A 20,470-nucleotide genomic window follows, 5' to 3' on the forward strand; every position below is an offset into this window, starting at 1 on the left:
TCTCCCAATGCTTCCGCTAGCCGTTCCCTGCCTCCTACGCCAGAGTTCCCAGCCTGCTGACCCCAGAGGCATACGCAGTACACATGGCACTCCGGAGGACTTTGCTACCGAGGAGTGGCTACCCAGAGGGGTTTACAGGACTGCAGCAGCTCCTGCTTCTACACATTCTCACTCACGAGCCGTTTGACATAGTTGACTTTATTCTGGCTGAGATAGAGGATGTGATCACAGACGGGATCGGTGTGGTGCGACAGTTTCCCTATGCGCACTGGATCAGCTATATATGTTCTATGATTGTGCCAGCAGAGTCACCCATCAGCGCTCCTTACCGTCACGATGAGGCCCCCAGGTTCCCTGTGTACCGACCCACTGCACCACAGGACAGGAGGAGGGGCAGACAGGCAGAGAGAGCTGCCATGGCACAGTTGTCCCCAGAGGCACAGGCCCGAGTGGCACAGGAGGATGAGGCACTGCTAGCTGCCGAGGCCCAGCTTCCCGGAGGAGATGATGAGATACACTGGTCTGAGCTTGAGTCAGACTCCTCCGAGGACGTCGAGTACTTCCCTGCAGCAGCCCCAGCTAGTCACGACCACGAGGAAGGGGGGTCCAGAGAGCCAGCTCCAGAGTCAGCCGCTGCTGCTACAGTCTCTGAGTCCCAGGTGTCTCAGCCGTCCGAGCTCACCGCACTTCTACAGCAGCTCGTGACTCAGCAGAGAGAGGACCGGCTTGCACAGGAGGAGCCAGGAGAGCCCATGAGGCTCAGCTTGCTGCTATACAGAGGGAGGCCGCCCGAGAGCGGGCTGCGACCGAGGAGCGTTTTGTCGGGCTTATTGATAGAGTCTCTCAGAGGACAGACGCTCAGTTCCAGCAGATGCAGCAGGGCATGATGGCGATGTTCGGGATGATCTCACAGCTTTACTCTCACACCGGACTCGCCCCGCAGCAGCCAGGACAGCCAGGCCTTCAGGGTGTTGGAGCACCTCAGCTTGCCGTTACACCAGCTCCAGCCCCTACTGCAGCTCCAGCTACCTCAGCGACACCGGAGACCACGTTCTCGATGTCCGCATTACTTGGGTCTGCCGGTCGTCCACTCTTCTCACCACTGCCAGCGACATCACTCTTCCAGGAGTCTCCTTCAGCAGTGCAATCAGTCGCCCTCCCCGCTGTACCACAGACACTACCTTCAGGGGGAGGAGGAGAGGGTTCCTTGCTTCAGCAGTCGACACAGCCGGCAGCTTCAGCACTTACTACTTCAGATATTGACACATCTTCTGCTGAGCTGGTTACTACTTCCACGGACCCTCTTCCAGGCAGTGCCAGCACGAGAGCCTCGACGACAGCTACACCTCCAGTCAGTTCAGATCCAGCAGGCAGTTCTGACCAGCAGCTCCCGTCCGTCACCGAGGGTACACCGTCCGACGACGACGACGACGATGACCCGGACCGTTTCCTCGCCGTACCACGACAGCCGGACCAGTAGCTCGCCTCTTTTGGTGCTTTGATGCCAAAGGGGGAGAGGGAGTTGGAGTCAGGGGGAGGGTAGAGTTAGAGAGAGCTCATAGTTATCAGGACTTTGATATTTTGTATCACATTTTGTGTTAATTCATGGATATGTACATTTGTCGTTTGAGTATGCTGTGGTTTGAGACATATCTATGGATTTCGTTTGAGCCGTTGAGCTCTTTGGTCCTTTTTTCGTGTTTGCTTGTGTTTATCTTGCTTTATCTTTCTCGCTCTCTCGTTATTTATGTTTGTGTTGTCATCAATCACCAAAAAGGGGGAGATTGTGAGCATCTAGGCCCTCAAGGTATGTTTCGGTGATTAATGACAACCATTATTGTGACTAATGAGTTTGTGCAGCTTAATAGATCATTATCGCTCATTTGGTCATATGTCAAAAGAGGCCCCTCAATTTCATTATTCAAAAAGGCGATCTCGGTTTTCAACTCAATTATATAACAAGACTAAGGAACTTTCTAGTCCTAAGTGTCGTAAGGTTGAGAAGGACACTTAGGTTAGTATAGGTTTTATAGTTTTGTAGTGATCGCACTATTAAGAGGGCTTAAGGCCAAGTAACTTGAGCATGGACATGGTCAATCAAAAATGGATGCACACTATGGTCACTCAGGTTCCTAGAAGTTCAAATAAGTGGTTTTCAACTTATATTTCAAGAATATTTGGATTTCATTCAAGACTCAAATCAGAAAAGGCAAAATCAGGAAAAAGTCTATACACCGGTTTAACCGACGCTCTCATTTTCCTATACGTCGGTTAAACGAAGTCAGCAGAGTCTAGACAAGTCAATACACCGGTTAAACCGACGTGTTTGAATTTAACGTCGGTGCATTAGTCCAAAGTTGGTTTTTCCAGGGTGTTTCAAGTTCTATACACCGGTTAAACCGACGATGTTTGAATCAAGACGTCGGTGCAATTGACCAGTGAGATGGTTTTTCAAAGGATTTCAGAAGTTGTACTCACCGGTTAAACCGACGATAGTTTTGAGTTAACGTCGGTGCAGTTGTCCAGAGACTTGGTTTTTCAGTTGATCAGTGGACAACTACACTAACCGGTTAAACCGATGATACGTCGGTTAATCTGCCCAAGTTGTAACAGCTAGTTTTCAGAAGGGGCAGTTTACATTCATCGGTTAAACCGACGCTGGCTATTGGAGGATCGTCGGATTAACCGGCGCTACGCAGTTTTCTGGCAGCTTTTCTCCAACGGTTCTATTCGTGTGAGCTGCCTATATATACCCCTCCAATGGGTCATTTTGCCTACTCTTAACACCAGGACACATTCACATACTTGTTCATTCAATCAATCAAGAAGCAAGACTAAGGACTTGAGTAGAGAGAAGTTTGTGTGCATCCGTTCTTGGTGATTGGTTCTTGCTCAAGTGAAGGCCCTAGCTTGTTACTCTTGGTGATTGGCATCACCTAGGCGATCTTGGTGATCGAGGTGTTTCTCGCGGAGCTTGCCAAGGATTGTGGGAGCCCGGAGAAGAAGATTGTACGTGGCTTGAGCTCCACCACGCCGGGATGGTGAACGGAGACTCTTAGTGAGCGCCCAAGTCTCGGTGACATGGGAGGTGACAAGACTCTTAGTGAGTGTCACAATGTGGATTATGGGTGTGTGCCAACACATCGACACCACGGGAAAAAAATCCGGTTGTCTCTTGCACTCTCTCTCATTTCAAGCACTTACTTTCATGCAATCTTTCATGTGCTTGACCTTAGAGATCATATCTTAGCTCTACCTTGCTTAGTTTCATATCTTAGTTAGCTTGTGTAGTTTGCTTTGTTTAGCCGGTTGGTGAATTGAGCCTTACTAGCTTTGCATAGGTTAAGATTGTTTTAACTATCATTGAGCCTTACTAGCTTTGCATAGGTTAAGATTGTTTTAACTATCTTAGAAATTCGAAAAATGCCCAATTCACCCCCCTCTTGGTCCATCGATCCTTACAAATGTGTCAGTTTTAGCTGGTATGAAATATATTTTTTTTGTTGGTTGCTTGGAATTTTCCTATGGGTTTTGTTGACAGGGAAAGAATGGTTAGGTCTGGTTATTTGGAATTTCCTTGTGGGTTGTTTGGAATTTCCCTTTGTGTTTTTGTCCACAGAAAAAGAATGGTCAGGTTTGGTTGCTTGGAATTTCCCTGACGGAAGCTCACCGATGTGGAAATTTAACAAACCCTCAGGGATAAAAAAAACCGACGGGCAAATTATTATTTCCCTATCGTTATATCCCTGAAGGTTATTCCCTGTCGGTGTACACACAGGGAAATTATTTTTCAATTTTCTTATCGGTATTTTGTATTTCCCTGTCGGTATGTGCACCCTCAAGGAAATTCTGGTTTCCAGTAGTGTATACTAGCAAAATGCCCGTGCGTTGCTACGGTTAAACAATTATTGTACTACTCTTTGAAGAATCCAACAAAGTTTCTTTTTTATCTTTTCTACTTACACTTTACATTGCGCTTAATGAATCTCTCTCTATATATATATTCTCTATATTTCCTTCTATCTATGTACTCATTGCACCTATGCCATTTTTATTTGTCAATAGGGTTCCTAAAGAGTAGCGATAAAAATGATTAAAACCATAGTTTACCTATGACGCATCTTGAGATGGACATGAATAGATTGAATATGGTGTGAATACACAAGTAGATGTAATTGCAGAAGATGATTCATAAGCAAGTCTTTAAGCAATAATTGTTGGATTCTTCAAAGAGTAGTACAATAATTGTTTAATCATAGCAACGCACGGGCATTTTGCTAGTAAGTAAAAAAATAATAACAAAAGGAAAGATATATTGTACTGCAATGAGCTGGCCGATGGAGCCCACTACCCATTTAATTATAGCGTTCCATTCTCTGGAGCCATGACTAATCTAAGCCGTGTATTCCTTTCCTCCTCAATTCTCTGATTGTTCTCAGGTGTTGACGCAAAAATCAACACACTGAAATCTAAGGGCAAGTATTCGTCGAGTCACGGAAAGTCAACCAAGCGTGCCAGTCAATTTGACCTGAAATTGATAAGGGAGAAAACAAAGTTAAATTCGAGAGCGTATCAGCTGGGATTCCGAATATCTCTAAGATGGGCGTATCGGCAAGCTTTGCCGATACTATAGAGGATAAAAAGATATTAAATGCAAGCGCGTAGTAAACGAGCGTATCGGCAGGATCAGCCGATACACTAAACGACAAAACCGGCTTTGAACAGCCGATCGTGTATGTATGACAAGATCTAAGTTACGAATGTGTAACTCAGATGATGTGAAGCTAAAAACAGATCTAAACCGGCTCTTGAGATAACAAAAGTGTTACTCCAAAAGCTAAAGCCGATCTATTATGTTTTTAGATGTGATAATGGCAAAAAACATAAAAAACCTACAAATCTAGCCGATATCGATAATTGGTGAATAAATCTAGACGAGACGACAGCGATACGCCCAGTAGCTAAAGCTCAAATATACTTGGTAAAACGAAAACTCACCAGCAAATCAAGCCGCTCGAATGTGAGACGTCCTTGATCAACTTGAAAGAACTCGTCGAAAAAAGAAGAGAAAAGACGAAGTCGCCGAAAAAGTGCAAAGGAATTGTAAAGTTTGTTGTATTGGATGTGTATCAAGTTTTTCCGGTTTCTTACAACCCGTATTTATAACCTAGCGCTATAGAGTCCTAGCCGATTACGGCGAATATTACTTGACTTAAAAGAAAAGACTATTTAAAGATAAACTACTTTAAATATTACAATCGAATCATCAAGATTCTCGTAGAGTCCGGATCCTCTCCTCCTTCCTTGACTTCATCGGCAACTATCCATCGGCCAAACACCAGAACGGACAAATCAGCATCTTCACGGCATATTCCTCTGGTCCATCGGACGGACTCCATCGGCCGATTCCAACACTGTGCATCTTTTGGTTTCTTCCAAATCGGCCACCTTCTCTTCACAAAAATCACCTTCTTTGACACGTGTCAAAAAACGATGTCAACATCAGGTAAGTCAGTGCTACTGCGCACAAAATTGATCACCGTCAGGCAACATCTCGCAAAAGGGTCTAGAAAAATCCAATGCCAATGGCGTGGTCTTTCCTCTAGTGCTCCAAATTTTGTTGGAGATGGCATAACTTGAGCTAGTTGTTGCAGTGGCTCCCCCGGAATGGTCCTCTTCTTCCAGGTACTTATTAGCGACTGAATTGAGTAGGTCCTAGCTAATAGTTGATTGCAATTGCAAGCAAGGAAAAAGGGCGCAATTGGATTCATTTTATGCTATTGTTCAGCTTACTGGTAGGCGATGCTAGCACCAGAGCGGCACCAAAACAAAGAGCATAGTATTGTCAGCCTCAAACTCGTCCATGGACTTAGGGGTCACGATGTTAAACGATGACACAGGATGCAGGCTGAATCGGACTCAAACCGGCAACGGACAACGTGTCACGTGATCGATGGAGGTCGAATAGGACTGGGCCCAACTTGCGGAACGACTAAAAGGGGCGATCCGTGGGAATTAATATAATGTGTGGGATCCACATGTTGGTGTCTAATGACGGATCAAAAATTAAAGTACCGCAGAAATGATCCGCTTTTTTATAAATAGGTAAAGATAAAGATGGGTATTCTTTCTTCTGTATAATTTTTTAATTTCTGGAAGCTTTTCTAGACAACTATTAGATAATAAACTCTTTAAAGAGCGCCCCCCCAAAATATCTGTTAGATTAGGACACTTTATTATGAGATATATTTCATATTTTTTATTTACATATCAAATTAGATTTGTTCTAAATTAAATTTGATAAATTTTGATCAAATTTATAGAAAAAAACAATAACATTCACAACACGGAATTTATTTTATTGAAACCACAATGAAATATAAGTTGACGATGCATATGTTGAATAATATAGTTGTTGCTATAATTTCTAGAATCGATCGAAGTTAAACAAGTTTGATATAAAACCAACCTAATAAGGCGTGTAAATAAAAACCAAGTGAATAATTAACTTTTTTTGTCAACAGTAGTATAACCGATCAAACCGCCTTGCCCTCTTCGCAACCCCTCAACCTAGCGATCGTCGATCGAGACGGCGGATCGGATCGCCTGGCAATCGCGCGATGGAGTCCGGCGACCACGACGGCGATTCCAACCCCAAGCTGCCCCGCCGCCGCAACGGGTCCTGCGCGGGCGACCACACAGACCTGCTCTGCGCCCTCCCCGACGAGATCCTCATCTCCATCCTCGCCCGCGTCGGCGACTCCTGCGCCGCGGTGTCCACGTCCACGCTCGCGCGGCGCTGGCGGTGGCTCGACCCCGCCCGCTGGATCCTCGCGTTCGGCTTCTCTGTCGGCGACCACCTCTCGCCGGAGAACGCGGGCACCCTGCACCGCTACCGCAACGCGCGGAACAGCGGCGGCGGCAACGGCGATTCGCAGTGGGCGCTCGCCCGGCAGATCGCTGCTTGCGAGGACCGCGCCATGGAGGCCTACGTCCGCGGGCTCTCCCGCTTTCTCCGCTCCCCCGAGCGCTACCCGGCCGCTAGGTCCCTCCAGCTCGAGTTCTTCCTCGCGCCGCCGCCGCCGGAGGACCACGACGGAGCCGCCGCCGCCGCCGGGCGGGCCATGGCGGAGTGCCTCGCTTCCTCCTTCCGCTAGCCGGGCCTCGAGCGCCTGGCCGTCTACGCCTTCCCGCGCGGCGGGTGGCGTCGGGGTCAAGAACGAAAGGGGGCGATCCGTGGAAATTAGTATAACATGTGGGACCCACATGTCGGTGTCTAATGACGGACCAAAAGTCAAAGTACCGCAGAAACGGTACGCTCTTTATAAGTAGGTAAAGATAAAGAATTAAAGATACAGAGAGAGATATAACTCATTAGATTCGTCTCGCAGTTTAGCCTCAATATTCTGCAATTATTTTTATAATTAAACTTTATTTAATACCTCAAAATAGTAAGTTTCTCTTTGATGTGACATGGATTAAAATTTAGCCTCTGAATCCAAACAGCCCCAAATGGCACAACCCACACCTCTAGCCAGAATCCTACAACTGCACCTGCAAGCAGAAACAACATTCAGGGTGCAAAGATCTACGACCTAACAAAGGTGGCAAAGAATCTACGACCTAACAAAGGTGGCTAAAAAATTTAAAAGACTTGTTAGACTGTGAAGAGGCCACCCGTTACCACCCCTAGGTACATTTAGGCATCTAGCCGTCTTCATGAAATACCGTGGTCGGGCCTCAACGAGACAACAATACTACTTAAACTCTAAGAATAGAATTATTACACAGAAAGCCCAACCAGTTTATGGCTACGGCAGCCCAAGTATGGGCTGGTTGTGTTACAGAGCTGCTACATTGATTGGGCCCGTTGCTACTGTAGTCATCGGACTGATTTTATTTTAGTGGGCCTTCCGCCTTAAAAAAAAGATTTTATCTTCCCGTGCGTGCGTGGTGCCAAGTCCTATTTGTATATATGCCATAAAAATGTCCTATATTTGTATAAAGAATGTTTTTTGGGGCGCGGGGGGGGGGGCGTCTCTGAAGAGAAGAAGCAAAAATGCAAACTATTGTTAGTACTAGTAGTCGTCATAGGAACTCGATCCATTGTGGTAGACGGAAATAATGGTTTAATTAAGGTGATGCACTACTCCCTTTTTAAATGTTGGTAAACTACTCCACGCTGCAGGCACAGGCATCCGTGATAGTTAGGGGGTGGGTCCCTACTCCTCACCCTGTGCAACCGCAACGCAAGAGAGAGGCGAGCAAATTTTACTCAGTGGAAGCAAGTCGAGTGTGATTGGAAGATGCTTGATTCGTTTCTTTCTCCTGATCTCCTCTCCACCGGCCATGCCGGGCTGCTTGCTCACATGAATGCAAATGCCCTCCTACTTACTGGTCCAAGAGTACAGCAAAGCAAGCTCAAGCTGTTCCACTCCAGGAGGCTCCGATCCAGCTAGACGTACAGACCACTGACTGTAGGAGTCCTGCTGTACTGTACCAGTCAGTACTAACACTACTGTCGACCTATTTCCTCAGGGTTTAAAATTCTAGAGAAATAGTTTGAAAAACTCTCGAAAAATGGTTGAAAAACTCTAGGAAAAGCATTTTTCTAGAAAAATTGATAAGAAAAGAGTTCTAGGAAAAAGTTCGACGGGAAATGAGGATTACTCTACAATTTTGATCAAAAACCCTAGGGAAGAAACTTTGAACCCTAGGAAAACTGTGTAGAAGAAAGTTTGAAAAAATGTCGGCCCCGAGCCCCTAGCACCGCTGCTGCTTGGCCGGCCAGGGCGCCGACGCTCTGCGCTGCATCCCGCCGTGTGCCGCCCCGCCCGTTGCTGCCCGCCGGCATGAGAGAGAGAGAGATTGAGAGAAAGAGAGAGAGAGATGGTCGGTGGATGAGAGTGAGGTGGAGTGAGCTAGTAAGGGGAGGAGATAAAAAGAGTGTGGAGAGATGAGGATAAAAAATAGAGGAGCGAGGGGACGAGATTGAATGTAGAGGGCGCCATATGCAATATTTTCTTAGGAAATAAGTTATATTTCTAGGGAAATCGATATTTTCGTACATTTTATGGATAAACCTCATGCTACACGTGGATTCCAGTAGTATAAATATGGAGATGAGTTATGTCATGCATTGTCCGTACCTATGAACTGGGGTACCACCTCTTGCTGTGTCAAGACTCGCGTAGTTATCCGCAACTACGCCCTAAGAAGCTGAGCAGCCGGACCCCTGGGGTCCGGCTCCATCTCACCAGACCAACGGTCTCGGACCCGCTTCCCGCAAGGGACGGGTCCGGTGTCACCACGTGTCCCGGAGAAGGGAGCGCTCAGCCAAACAGCCGGGGGCCCCGGACCCCTCACGGGGTCCCGGACCCCCATATGCTATACGGACCCCTCAGCGGGGAGGGAACAGACACCCCGCCTAGGGGGGTCCGGAGCCGCCACGTGTCCGCAGTCGGAGGTACGTGCGTGGCCACCAAGCTTCCTCGGGAAGACTTGCCCACCTACCGCATTCAATGAGGGAGACGTTAAGAGCGCTCTACCACAGCAGAGCGCGAGGAGACTTTTTGCCAGGCTGTACTGTTGATCGCGCGTTACCAAGGTGCACAGTACAGCCGCTGGTGCCACCCACGCCACGCGCATCAGTCTGCTACGCCAGTTAGACACGACAGCTCGGCGACGGAGTATCATAGCGCCTACGCGGTAGACCCACAGTCTACGCCGCAACCTACACTGCCTCAACGGGTGCCTCGCCGATGGGACAGGTGGAGACCCCCCTCGGTCAGAGAGTCTACAGGGCGATGAAGCGTATCCGGCAAAAGATTCACAAGGCACTGTTAATGTCTTTTTTTCGTGGTATACTATACATCCTCGTTGGGCCCACCTGTCGGTGACCAACGCATGTGTACGCGTCTCCCTTGCGCTATAAAAGGGAGGTGCCCGTTAGAGAAAGGGGGAGGTGGAAAAAAGAGACTTAGAGGCAGATGATAGACTCATCCATGAACACATGAGCAATACAACTCTCAGTGGACGTAGGGTATTACGCTCCGGCGGCCTGAACCACTCTAAATCCCTGAGTGTTCTTGTGTTCTTGCTCCATGAGTAGATCTGAGGAATAGTTTGCACTTCCCCGGATAACCATCCTCTGGGGTTAGGCGGGTGCATTACGCCACCCGGCTGTGGCCCTCCTCCGGGAGCCACGACATGCATCTTCATTTAGCTAGCTAATAAACATCATCGGTCAGTGAACTTCTTTGAGAAAGACTATAGTACTAATTAGTAAGTGATCGAGGCGCTATATAGCAGGCAGCAGCTAAGTAGCTTTTTTTTTCTTTTCTTTTCATCATGCATGCATGTACGTATATATGACCAATATAAATAATGCAGCACACTACACTGAGATGAGGTCATTAATTAACAATGAGGCAGCAGGTAGAGGTACTATAGTTGACATCATTCTTTTTCAAAAATTAAGGACGTCACATCATGGATTAAATGGTGATAGTTGACAGCCCAGCTATCATATTAATCAGCCGCTCCGATCCGTTGCGTTGCGTAGCTAGCAGCTAGCCTTTCGTTGTTGCTACCATGGCAGCGTAGCTGGGCGTGTCTTATGTCCTGTTTAGTGGCCTAAAAGTTGGGGGATAAAAGTTATTAGTCGTAGGTGTAGCACTTCATCGGTTTTAAATTACTAATTATTTTGCTTTTACTAGGTGCATATATACTTTTTGTTAGTATCTACTAGATATATATATTATTATGTCTAGGTGTATAGTAAAATTTATATATCTATAAAATTTAAAATAACTAATAATTTAGGACGGAGAAAGTTGTTCATCATTAAAGGATAATCAGAGCTAATGTGGGCTGTAACCACCAATTGGCTATCGATCATCTTTGTAATTTGCCTAATATGGTACATGCTGGTAGCAGTAGGGATGTGCCATGGTCAATAATAATAATAATAATAATAATAATAATAATAATAATAATAATAATAATAATAATAATAATAATAATAATTCAGCTGATTGAAAGGCATGCATGATTGTGGCTGTTGGTAGTAGCTACATACTAGTATTAAATTATTATTTTTTGTTAAGCCCCAGCCGATAATGGAGTAGCTAGGGAGTAGCACTAGATGATGATAGATGAATGGAGAGCAGCATGCGTGCGTGCAACTAGCCATGCACTAGTTGCAATAATTCAGCGCCGGAAAAAGGGAATTACTGAGTATATGATTGCATTGGATGGGATGGGATTGCATGCATGGGCTTCTCCTCGCTCACTAGCTAGCTACCATTTTATTTGAACAAATTAAAAGGGTCTTTTTCTCTTAATTTCTTTTTTAAAAAGAAAAGAAAAGGCTGTATGTAGTTGGTGGGAAAAATATTTGAGACATTCTCTTCTCTTCTTTATTAAAGAATAGTATAAATATATAAATAGGGGTATATGGTATTGAAGGCGGCGCCGACGGAGCAGCTGCAGCCTGCAAGGGAGAGGATCGGGATAGCAACGACCGACCGACCGACCGACCGGTGGGCCCTCCTCTTGCTACCCTTTTAGTATATGCAAGTATATTTGTTTATTTATTGTTCCGGCCGTGGCCGTGGCCGTGGCCGTGCGTGCCAGGGAAGGGAAGGAAGAGAAGAAGAGCAAAGTCCAGTCTGGCTCTGGCTCCCTGGACAGGGTCGTGCCTGACCTACCTGACTCCTTCCTTCCTCCCTCCCTCCTTCCAGTTCCTCCTCGCAATTGCAATTGCTATTGCTATTGCTATTGCTATTGCTCTTGCTATTGCTCTTGCTCTTGCTCTTGCTCTTGCTCCCACCCCCACCCGCAAGGCCGCAACCGCAAACCAGAGCCGCCGATCCACCATGCTCCTCCTCTAACCGCCCGCCCCTCCACCGGCACCGTACCCACCGCGCGCACCAACAAATTAATTAACGATGAAGCTCGCCGTCGAGATCTCCGACGCCGCCGACCTCTCCCCCAAGGACGGCGCCGCCTCCTGCAACCCCTACGTCGAGGTCGACTTCGACGGCCAGCGCCAGCGCACCGCCACCAAGCCCGCCGACCGCAACCCCTACTGGAACCAGACCCTCGTCTTCGACGTGCGCGACCCCGCCAGGTTCCCCTCCCTCGCCATCGACGTCTCCGTGCTCCACGACCGCCGCCTCCTCCAGGACGCCGCTTCTTCCCTCCGACCGCACACCTTCCTCGGCCGCGTCCGCATAAACGCCGCCTCCGTCGCGCAATCCCCGCAGGAGGCGCTCCTCCAGAGGTACCCGCTCGAGAAGCGGGGGCTCTTCTCGCGCGTCTCAGGAGACATAGCGCTAAGGATCTACCTACTAACCCAAAATGGAGATGGAGATGCCAACAATTCCAACAATGCTGCTGCTGCTTCCATGGACGGCCAGCAGCAGCAGCAGGAGCCCGTCGCCTTCGCACCACCAGATGGGAATGGGAAGAGCGGCGGCGGCAGCCACGACCACCAGGACGAGCCGCGCATCTTCCGCTCCGTGCCTGCAGCAGCAGAATCAGCAGCACCAGCAGCAACAACAGCAGGCGACCAACGCCGCCGCGCCACGCTCCACGCCGTCGCCGCGCCGCCCCCGCCGCCCGGCCAGACGGTCGTCATGCCGCGCCCCCCCGCCGCCGCCGCCGCGCCCCCGCCGCCCGGCGCCGCCTACGGCCTGGTCGAGACCAAGCCGCCGCTGCCCGCCAAGATGGGCCCGCGCGCCGCCGCCGCCGCCGCCGCCAAGATCGCCTCCACCTACGACATGGTGGAGCCCATGACGTACCTGTACGTGAGCGTCGTCAAGGCGCGCGACCTGCCGACCATGGACGTGACCGGCGCGCTCGACCCCTTCGTGGAGGTGAAGCTCGGCAACTTCAAGGGCGTCACCAAGCACCTGGAGAAGAACCCCAACCCGGTGTGGCGCCAGATCTTCGCCTTCTCCAGCGAGCACCTGCAGTCCAACCAGCTGGAGGTGGTGGTCAAGGACAAGGACATGATCAAGGACGACTTCGTCGGCCGCGTGCTCTTCGACATGACCGACGTGCCCGCGCGCGTGCCGCCCGACAGCCCGCTGGCGCCCCAGTGGTACCGGCTGGCCGACCGCTCCGGCGAGAAGCTGCGGCACGGGGAGATCATGCTGGCCGTGTGGAAGGGCACGCAGGCGGACGAGGCGTTCCCGGAGGCGTGGCACTCGGACGCGCACTCGCTGCCCCTCGAGGGCCTGGCCAGCACGCGCTCCAAGGTGTACTACTCTCCCAAGCTGGCCTACCTCAAGGTGGTGGCCATCGCGGCGCAGGACGTGGTGCCCGCGGAGAAGGGGCGGGCGCTGGCGCCCACCATCGCCAAGATCCAGCTGGGCGGGCAGGTGCGGCGGACGCGGCCAGGCCAGCCGGGGGGGTCGGCGAACCCGGTGTGGAACGAGGAGTTCATGTTCGTGGCGGCGGAGCCCTTCGACGAGCCGCTGGTGGTGACGGTGGAGGAGCGGGTGGCGGCGGGGCGGGACGAGCCGGTGGGGCGCGTGATCGTGCCGGTGGCGGCGCCGTACGTGCCGCGGAACGACCTGGCCAAGGCGGTGGACTCCAAGTGGTTCAACCTGTCGCGGGCGCTGACGGCGGACGAGGCGGCGGCGGGGAAGAAGGACTCGAAGCACTTCTCGAGCAAGATCCACCTGCGGCTGAGCCTGGAGACGGCGTACCACGTGCTGGACGAGTCGACGCACTACGCGAGCGACCTGCAGCCGTCGGCCAAGAAGCTGCGCAAGGGCGCGGTGGGCATCCTGGAGCTGGGCGTGCTGAGCGCGCGCAACCTCAGCAAGGCCAACACCTACTGCGTGGCCAAGTACGGCGCCAAGTGGGTGCGCACGCGCACGGCGCTCAACACGCTGGCGCCGCGGTGGAACGAGCAGTACACCTGGGAGGTGTTCGACCCGTGCACGGTGCTCACGGTGGCGGTCTTCGACAACACCTACTGCCTCGGCGGCGAGGCCGCCAGCAAGCCGGACCAGCGGGTCGGCAAGGTCCGCGTCCGCCTCTCCACCCTCGAGATCGACCGCGTCTACACCCACTTGTACCCGCTCATGGCCCTCTCCCCGTCGGGGCTCAAGAAGACCGGCGAGCTCCACCTGGCGGTGCGCTTCACCTGCACGGCGTGGGCCAACATGCTGGGCATGTACGGGCGGCCGCTGCTGCCCAAGATGCACTACACCCACCCCATCTCCGTGCTGCAGCTGGACTACCTGCGCTTCCAGGCCATGCAGATGGTGGCGGCGCGGCTGGGGCGCGCCGAGCCGCCGCTGCGGCGCGAGGTGGTGGAGTACATGCTGGACGTGGACTCGCACATGTTCAGCCTGCGGCGCAGCAAGGCCAACTTCTACCGCGTCACCTCCCTCTTCTCCGGCGCCGTGGCCGTGGCCCGCTGGATGGACGGCATCTGCAAGTGGAAGAACCCGCTGACGACGGTGCTGGTGCACGTGCTCTTCCTCATCCTGGTGTGCTACCCGGAGCTCATCCTGCCCACCGTCTTCCTCTACCTCTTCATGATCGGCGCCTGGAACTACCGCCGCCGCCCGCGCAAGCCGCCGCACATGGACACGGTGCTCTCGCACGCCGAGCTCGCGCACCCGGACGAGCTGGACGAGGAGTTCGACACCTTCCCCACCAGCAAGCCGGGGGATGTGGTGCGGATGCGCTACGACCGGCTGCGCAGCGTGGCGGGCCGCGTGCAGACGGTGGTGGGGGACCTGGCCACGCAGGGCGAGCGGGCGCAGTCGCTGCTCAGCTGGCGGGACCCGCGGGCCACGGCCATCTTCGTCATGCTCTCGCTGCTCGCCGCGGTGGTGCTCTACGTCACGCCCTTCCAGGTGGTGGCCGTCGTCGCGGGGCTCTACCTGCTGCGCCACCCGCGGTTCCGGAGCAAGCAGCCGTCGGTGCCCTTCAACTTCTACAAGAGGCTGCCGGCAAAGACAGACATGCTGCTCTAGCAAGCTAGCTTCATTCAGGCATTCAGTAGTAGTAAAATAAAATAACCACCATCAGACACTGAGACACAGCACAAGATTGCAAGTAGTACTATTTATTTTGTCCGTCGTCCTTTGCATTCTTAAAATAACTGTGTCAGATCAGCATCGAAGCTTCGACACTGGCAGCAGCAGATGAAAGCAATCATGCACTCTATTACCAGCGGCTGGTGCAGCGGCAGGTGAAGGAAAAGCCAGTCAGCATGGAACAGACGAGAGCCACTACCTAGCACTACTAGTGCTGCGGTACTGGACTACCGGTAGGTAGTTGAGGCGTTCTTTTCAACATTAGGCCGTGTTTAAATGTTTTGTAAAAAAATTTTGCGATGTAATCTTACTAATTTAAAGTACTAAATGAAGTTTATTTATAAAATTTTTTGCACAGATGGGTTGTAAATCGAGAGACGAATCTAATGATGCTAATTAATTCATGATTAATTAATAATTAGCGGATGATTATTGTAGCATCACTGTTGCAAATCATGGATTAAGTAGGCTCATTATATTCGTCTCACGATTTACATCCCATCTATGCAAAAAAATTTATAAATAGACTTTATTTAGTACTCCATGCATGTGTCGAAATATTCAATGTGACATTTTTTTTTGCATTTACAGGGTTTATAGTGTGGGAACTAAACAGAGCCTTATTAGTAGCTTCTTTTCTCTCTCCCGGTCCGATCTTATCGTGTCCCTCCCTCCCTATGATGCATGATGGGATGATATGCATATATAAAGATGCATGCATGAGAGAGATATCAATAATGAATCCATGGAAGAATAAAGTTGTGCACGGAACCAAGGTGCACTCACTACTGACTGTATATTCTAATCCTTATTTCTTTGTCTTTTGGCCACCCTATGATGGGTGCTGGGTGGTTCTATAGTGCTGGGTGTGGTATGTGCCATGCAACATCTCTACGTGATTTCTGCACCAAAAGGCGATTGGCAAGTGTGGCCACATTAATCACTCTGTTCTGCTGGTTGCCGCTGATAGCTGGTCTGATTTATTGTGAAAAAAATTACTACTGGCTAGCCGGTGGCTGGTGCTGATTTGCTGTGAGAGAAAAATACTATTAGTTGGCTGGAAAAGCAACCAGCAGAATAGAGTATTCTGGACAATTTCCGACCGTCCAATTGGACGCGCGGACACCTCAGATCGTGCAATTCCAGATTATTTTGCTAACAAATCTCTCGTCCTTTATTCCAGATTATTTTGCTAACAAATCTCTCGTCCTTTAGTGAAATATAAACCGCAATCCAACCTCCTCTCTAGTTTTTTTTCAAAAAAAAATCCAGAATTCTTATAAAAATCAACCCATAGTCCAACCTTCCCAGTTAAGAAAAATTTGCAAATAAAATCTTAAATTTTTACAAAAAATCAAGTCGCCGTCCCAGTCTTCTCTTAGGAACTATTTTAGAAAAAATCTCAAATTCTCATTGAATCAAACTACAACATGTCCCGTCTGTTACTTCTCATGAGCAACAATATACGTACAATTTGAACAAAAAAAATATGTCAAAATTAAAAGTATAAACTTTGATAAAAAAATATGGAAACTACAACTTTATTGTAGAGCAAAATTTAAAATTCAAAATACTTTCACAATTAGTTTGCACAAATGCTTACATGCGATCCATTAGTACCCACAATTTGGACACCAAGATATCTTCAAACTAAAAAATATTCAATACAAAAGTTGCTCAAAATATTCAAATCTACAGCTTGATTATATGGTACAGTTTCAATTCAAAATGCTTCTACAAAAATGCTCAAAATTTCATAACCTAAAGCTTCGCTACACAGAAAAATTGTAAATTCAAAGCGTCTCGTAACTCGTTCAATATAGGATCCTATTTTGCTAAAAATATAATATCATATCACCGTTCTTGTATAACCACTACTTTCTTAAAAAAAATACCATCACATCTATTAATGCCACATTAAAAGTTCAAATCTCCTCATTTTGCAAATACATTAAGCTTTTCGGCTAATTGTGCTCTGCCCTCCCTAATAAATAATTTTACCCCTCGTCTCACCACAATAAATATAGCAAACAAAATCATAGACCCATTTTGATATCTAAAATAATATACTACTTAATTGATAGCGTCACGATAATAGAAAGTCCAAAATATATACCAAGTGTAACAACAGGTTGTAGACCATGACACCTACGTGAAAATAATGAAGCGATGAATTTATCTTACCTACGCTACTTTAAAAAATATATTTGCCTAGATACAATAATTATTATATGTACGAACTAAAGTCCGCATCTCAACTATAATTAAACATACGACGCCGCGTGGCAAAACCGCTGGTGTTTCTGGGACTACTACTGACTCCTCCTCTGGTCCTACTTGTGCTTCTTTCTTTCTTTCTTTCTTTTTTTCTTTCTTTCCCTATCTAGTGTAGGTATATTCGTGACTAGCTAGTATGTTGGGATCGGGATTGGGATGCTGTCTTAATCTCTTTTGTGGTGGCCGCCCGCGGGATGCGATTCCGAAAGTTAAAAGCAGATCAGGATCCATGCATCGTATCTTTATCTTTGGGTGTCCACTCCTCCATTGCATTAAGATTACATGTACTAGTTATTATTGGCAATCCAACATGTAGTACCATGGACGTGTACTGATTGGTGGTCTTTGTTGCCTTGTCACGATGGATGATGCATCATCGTCGTTGCACTGCACGCATGCCTCTGCTGCCTGCTCATCCCTCGCTCCCATCCACAGACGACAGAGACGTGACAACAAACGACAGCTAGAGCAAGGAGGGCGGGCCGGCCCAATGCACGGTTGGTTGCACTGGACTGGACTTCCAAGCATGCAAAGCCCAACACTAGTCTCAACTCTCAGCCCACAATTTGTTGATCTTACTGAAGAGAACACACGATGGATGATGGATGAAAATTGAATGATTAATTTCTTTTTGTGTGGAAAAGAGTTTTCCATTAACTTATGGACTCAGCGCGATGTCACTGGTCACAATATCCTTAATACAACTAGGAAGACCGTTCCATTCAAGGTCCATCTCTTGAGGACACAAACGCCCCAGCTCCGCTATAACATGAGCGACTCTGTTACAGACTCGAGGAACATAAACAACTTTACTGCAATGAATCAATGAAATTCTTGAGCTCTAGAATAGAACCACCCGCCGGTACGAGTCATTCTTCATGGCTATCGACAGAACCAATGAAGCTGATGTCTCGAGGACTACCCTGCCCATGCCGTGATCAGCTGCTGCTTTAGCCCCTTGCATGCAGGCACATATCTCAGCTTGAAACGCATCTTTCAGGTGCGAGAGCTGACCACCAGCACCAGCACAAATCACATATCCCCATCCTCCTCCTCCTCCTCCTCCAGTATTCGCCGAGAATGCCCCATCCGAGTTGATCTTCACAAAACCATCAACTGGTTTCTGCCATTTCTGAATCGGCTTATTCATAGTCTCTTCTTTTCTCTCCTTCTCTAATCCTGTTTCTTTCATTCCACCACTGCCAGAGCAACACTACAGTCAGATTCACTTGTAAAATGTGGTTGATAACCTCCATGGGCGAATTCTTTTCAGCCAAGATCATTCTTTGCTCTTCTAGCTGCAGTCCCTGCCAAACTGCTCGGACGTGCTTGCATTTGAAAAACAGATGCCCCCCATACTCTACCAACCTGTTGCATAATGCACATCGTGTGTGTCCAGCTCCATTCCCCTAGCTATGTTCTAAGGTGGCAGAGGTGGATGTTGCATTTGAATGATTAATTGGTAGGTCGCTTTCTTGGATTTCATCTCGATCCATCCATCCATCCACAGCCGCCTACGAACGATGATATCTATATAATCATCCACGTCCACTACTTAATAATGATACGCTACTACACACATCATTTGAAAAGTTAACACACCTGAATTCAATGAATGAAGGGGATCGATAGCCTATGTTATTATAAAAATAATGCAAATTTATACTATAAAGATTGAAAATAATTGAAAATTTTTCTCACCCAAATCAAGTCCACCTTACCCCTCACGCTGGACCCGCCTGTCGGGGTGGAGGGAGTTGGGAGAGGGTAGAGACCCATAAAAACTGCGAGTTAGAGAGGGTTTCTGCCAAAATTTAATTATTGTTCTCAACACAGCTGTAGCTGGCCCCTACGTGTACCCACTACCCACCCACCAATAGTCGGATATCTTGGAGGCTTCCACCGATTATCCACAGGCCCGGTTCGGTCAAACAAAACATCTTCCCCGCTCGACTGTTGCGAGTATTCCGATCGTGCTCCGTGCCGCCGCGATCGGAGCGGAGGAGTCGCGCCACCGCGAGTAGTCGAAGCCAGCGAGCATGCGGGTGGTGGCGCCCTGCTGCTGCGGTCGGAGATGACACATCGAGGTTAGCGCCCGGCCACCACCGTCGACGTCGCGGGCGGTGCGGAGGTGCCGGGTTCGGCGACGACAACGGCCTCGAACAGAGTGAAGGAGAGCTGCAGCTGGGGCTTGCCCGTGAGCCGCAGGCGGAGACGAGGAGCTCGCTGCCACCGGCGAGAAGAGGGGCAGCCGGCACGGACCCGCGAGCTATGGGCAGAGATGAGGAGCTCGAGTAGCCGCTAGCGTTGGTCGTGCAGGGGCGCAGAGTGAACGCAGGGCGGCCACCGGACGTTGGGCGCGGCGCGGCAGCCTGCGGAGCTCGACGCCACCTAGTGTGACAGAAGGGTCAAGTTAAACGGCTTAATTAAGCATAATGACCATCATTTGACCGCATCAGACGCATTAGCTTAATTAAGTGTAACCTGACAGTCTGTTTCCAACCCACAGACCGATCGAAACACACCAGAAGTCTCGCGCGACGGCGAGCACAGACGGTACCAGCATAATATAATTTCACAAAAATAGATAATAACATAAATATTTACAAAACAACTTTAAATTTAAAATTTACATAAAATAAATGACAGCAGCGGAAGAGAATATGACCTGAGGAAAATTTTCATTAGAAACCAACTAAAATAAATTGATATAAAATGATAACTACGGAGACATGAGGACATCACATCGAGCCCACCGATGTTAATCCTGGTTAGCTTTTATACCTGAAGCAGGGTAAACAACAAACCCTGAGTATACTAATATTCAGCAAGACTTACCCGACTGTTGGGTATACTTAGCCCACATATCTAGACATGCAAAACTTTCTGACTGGTGGATTTATTTGCAGAAAAGCATCTAAGGTTAGATCCTTAATTTCAAAATTGTAGCTCCAAATTATAGTTATAAAGTTGCTACACATCTATGATTTGCAGATCTATAACAATCAATGTGAAAACATAATTGATTAAATAACATCAACATGTATCATATCATTTCGTTTCATTTCCTTACTACGATGTGACTCGGAGATCAAGGTGCTCATGTCCGAGAGCGACTGACGGCGAAT

The 20,470-nt window shown here is 48.8% G+C and overlaps 1 protein-coding gene across 1 annotated transcript; it reads left to right on the plus strand.

Moving 5' to 3' along the window:
* The first annotated feature begins 11,684 nt into the window (after positions 1-11,684).
* LOC120642217 (FT-interacting protein 7-like) lies at positions 11,685-15,800 on the plus strand. Its single transcript, XM_039918675.1, has 2 exons — positions 11,685-15,298; positions 15,657-15,800. The coding sequence occupies exon 1, from the start codon at positions 11,952-11,954 to the stop codon at positions 15,000-15,002; it is 3,051 nt and encodes a 1,016-aa protein (XP_039774609.1). The 5' UTR covers positions 11,685-11,951; the 3' UTR covers positions 15,003-15,298; positions 15,657-15,800.
* The last annotated feature ends 4,670 nt before the right edge of the window (positions 15,801-20,470 follow it).

The sequence above is a fragment of the Panicum virgatum genome, chromosome 7K (assembly GCF_016808335.1).
Source record: "Panicum virgatum strain AP13 chromosome 7K, P.virgatum_v5, whole genome shotgun sequence".
Classification (NCBI taxonomy): Eukaryota; Viridiplantae; Streptophyta; class Magnoliopsida; order Poales; family Poaceae; genus Panicum; species Panicum virgatum.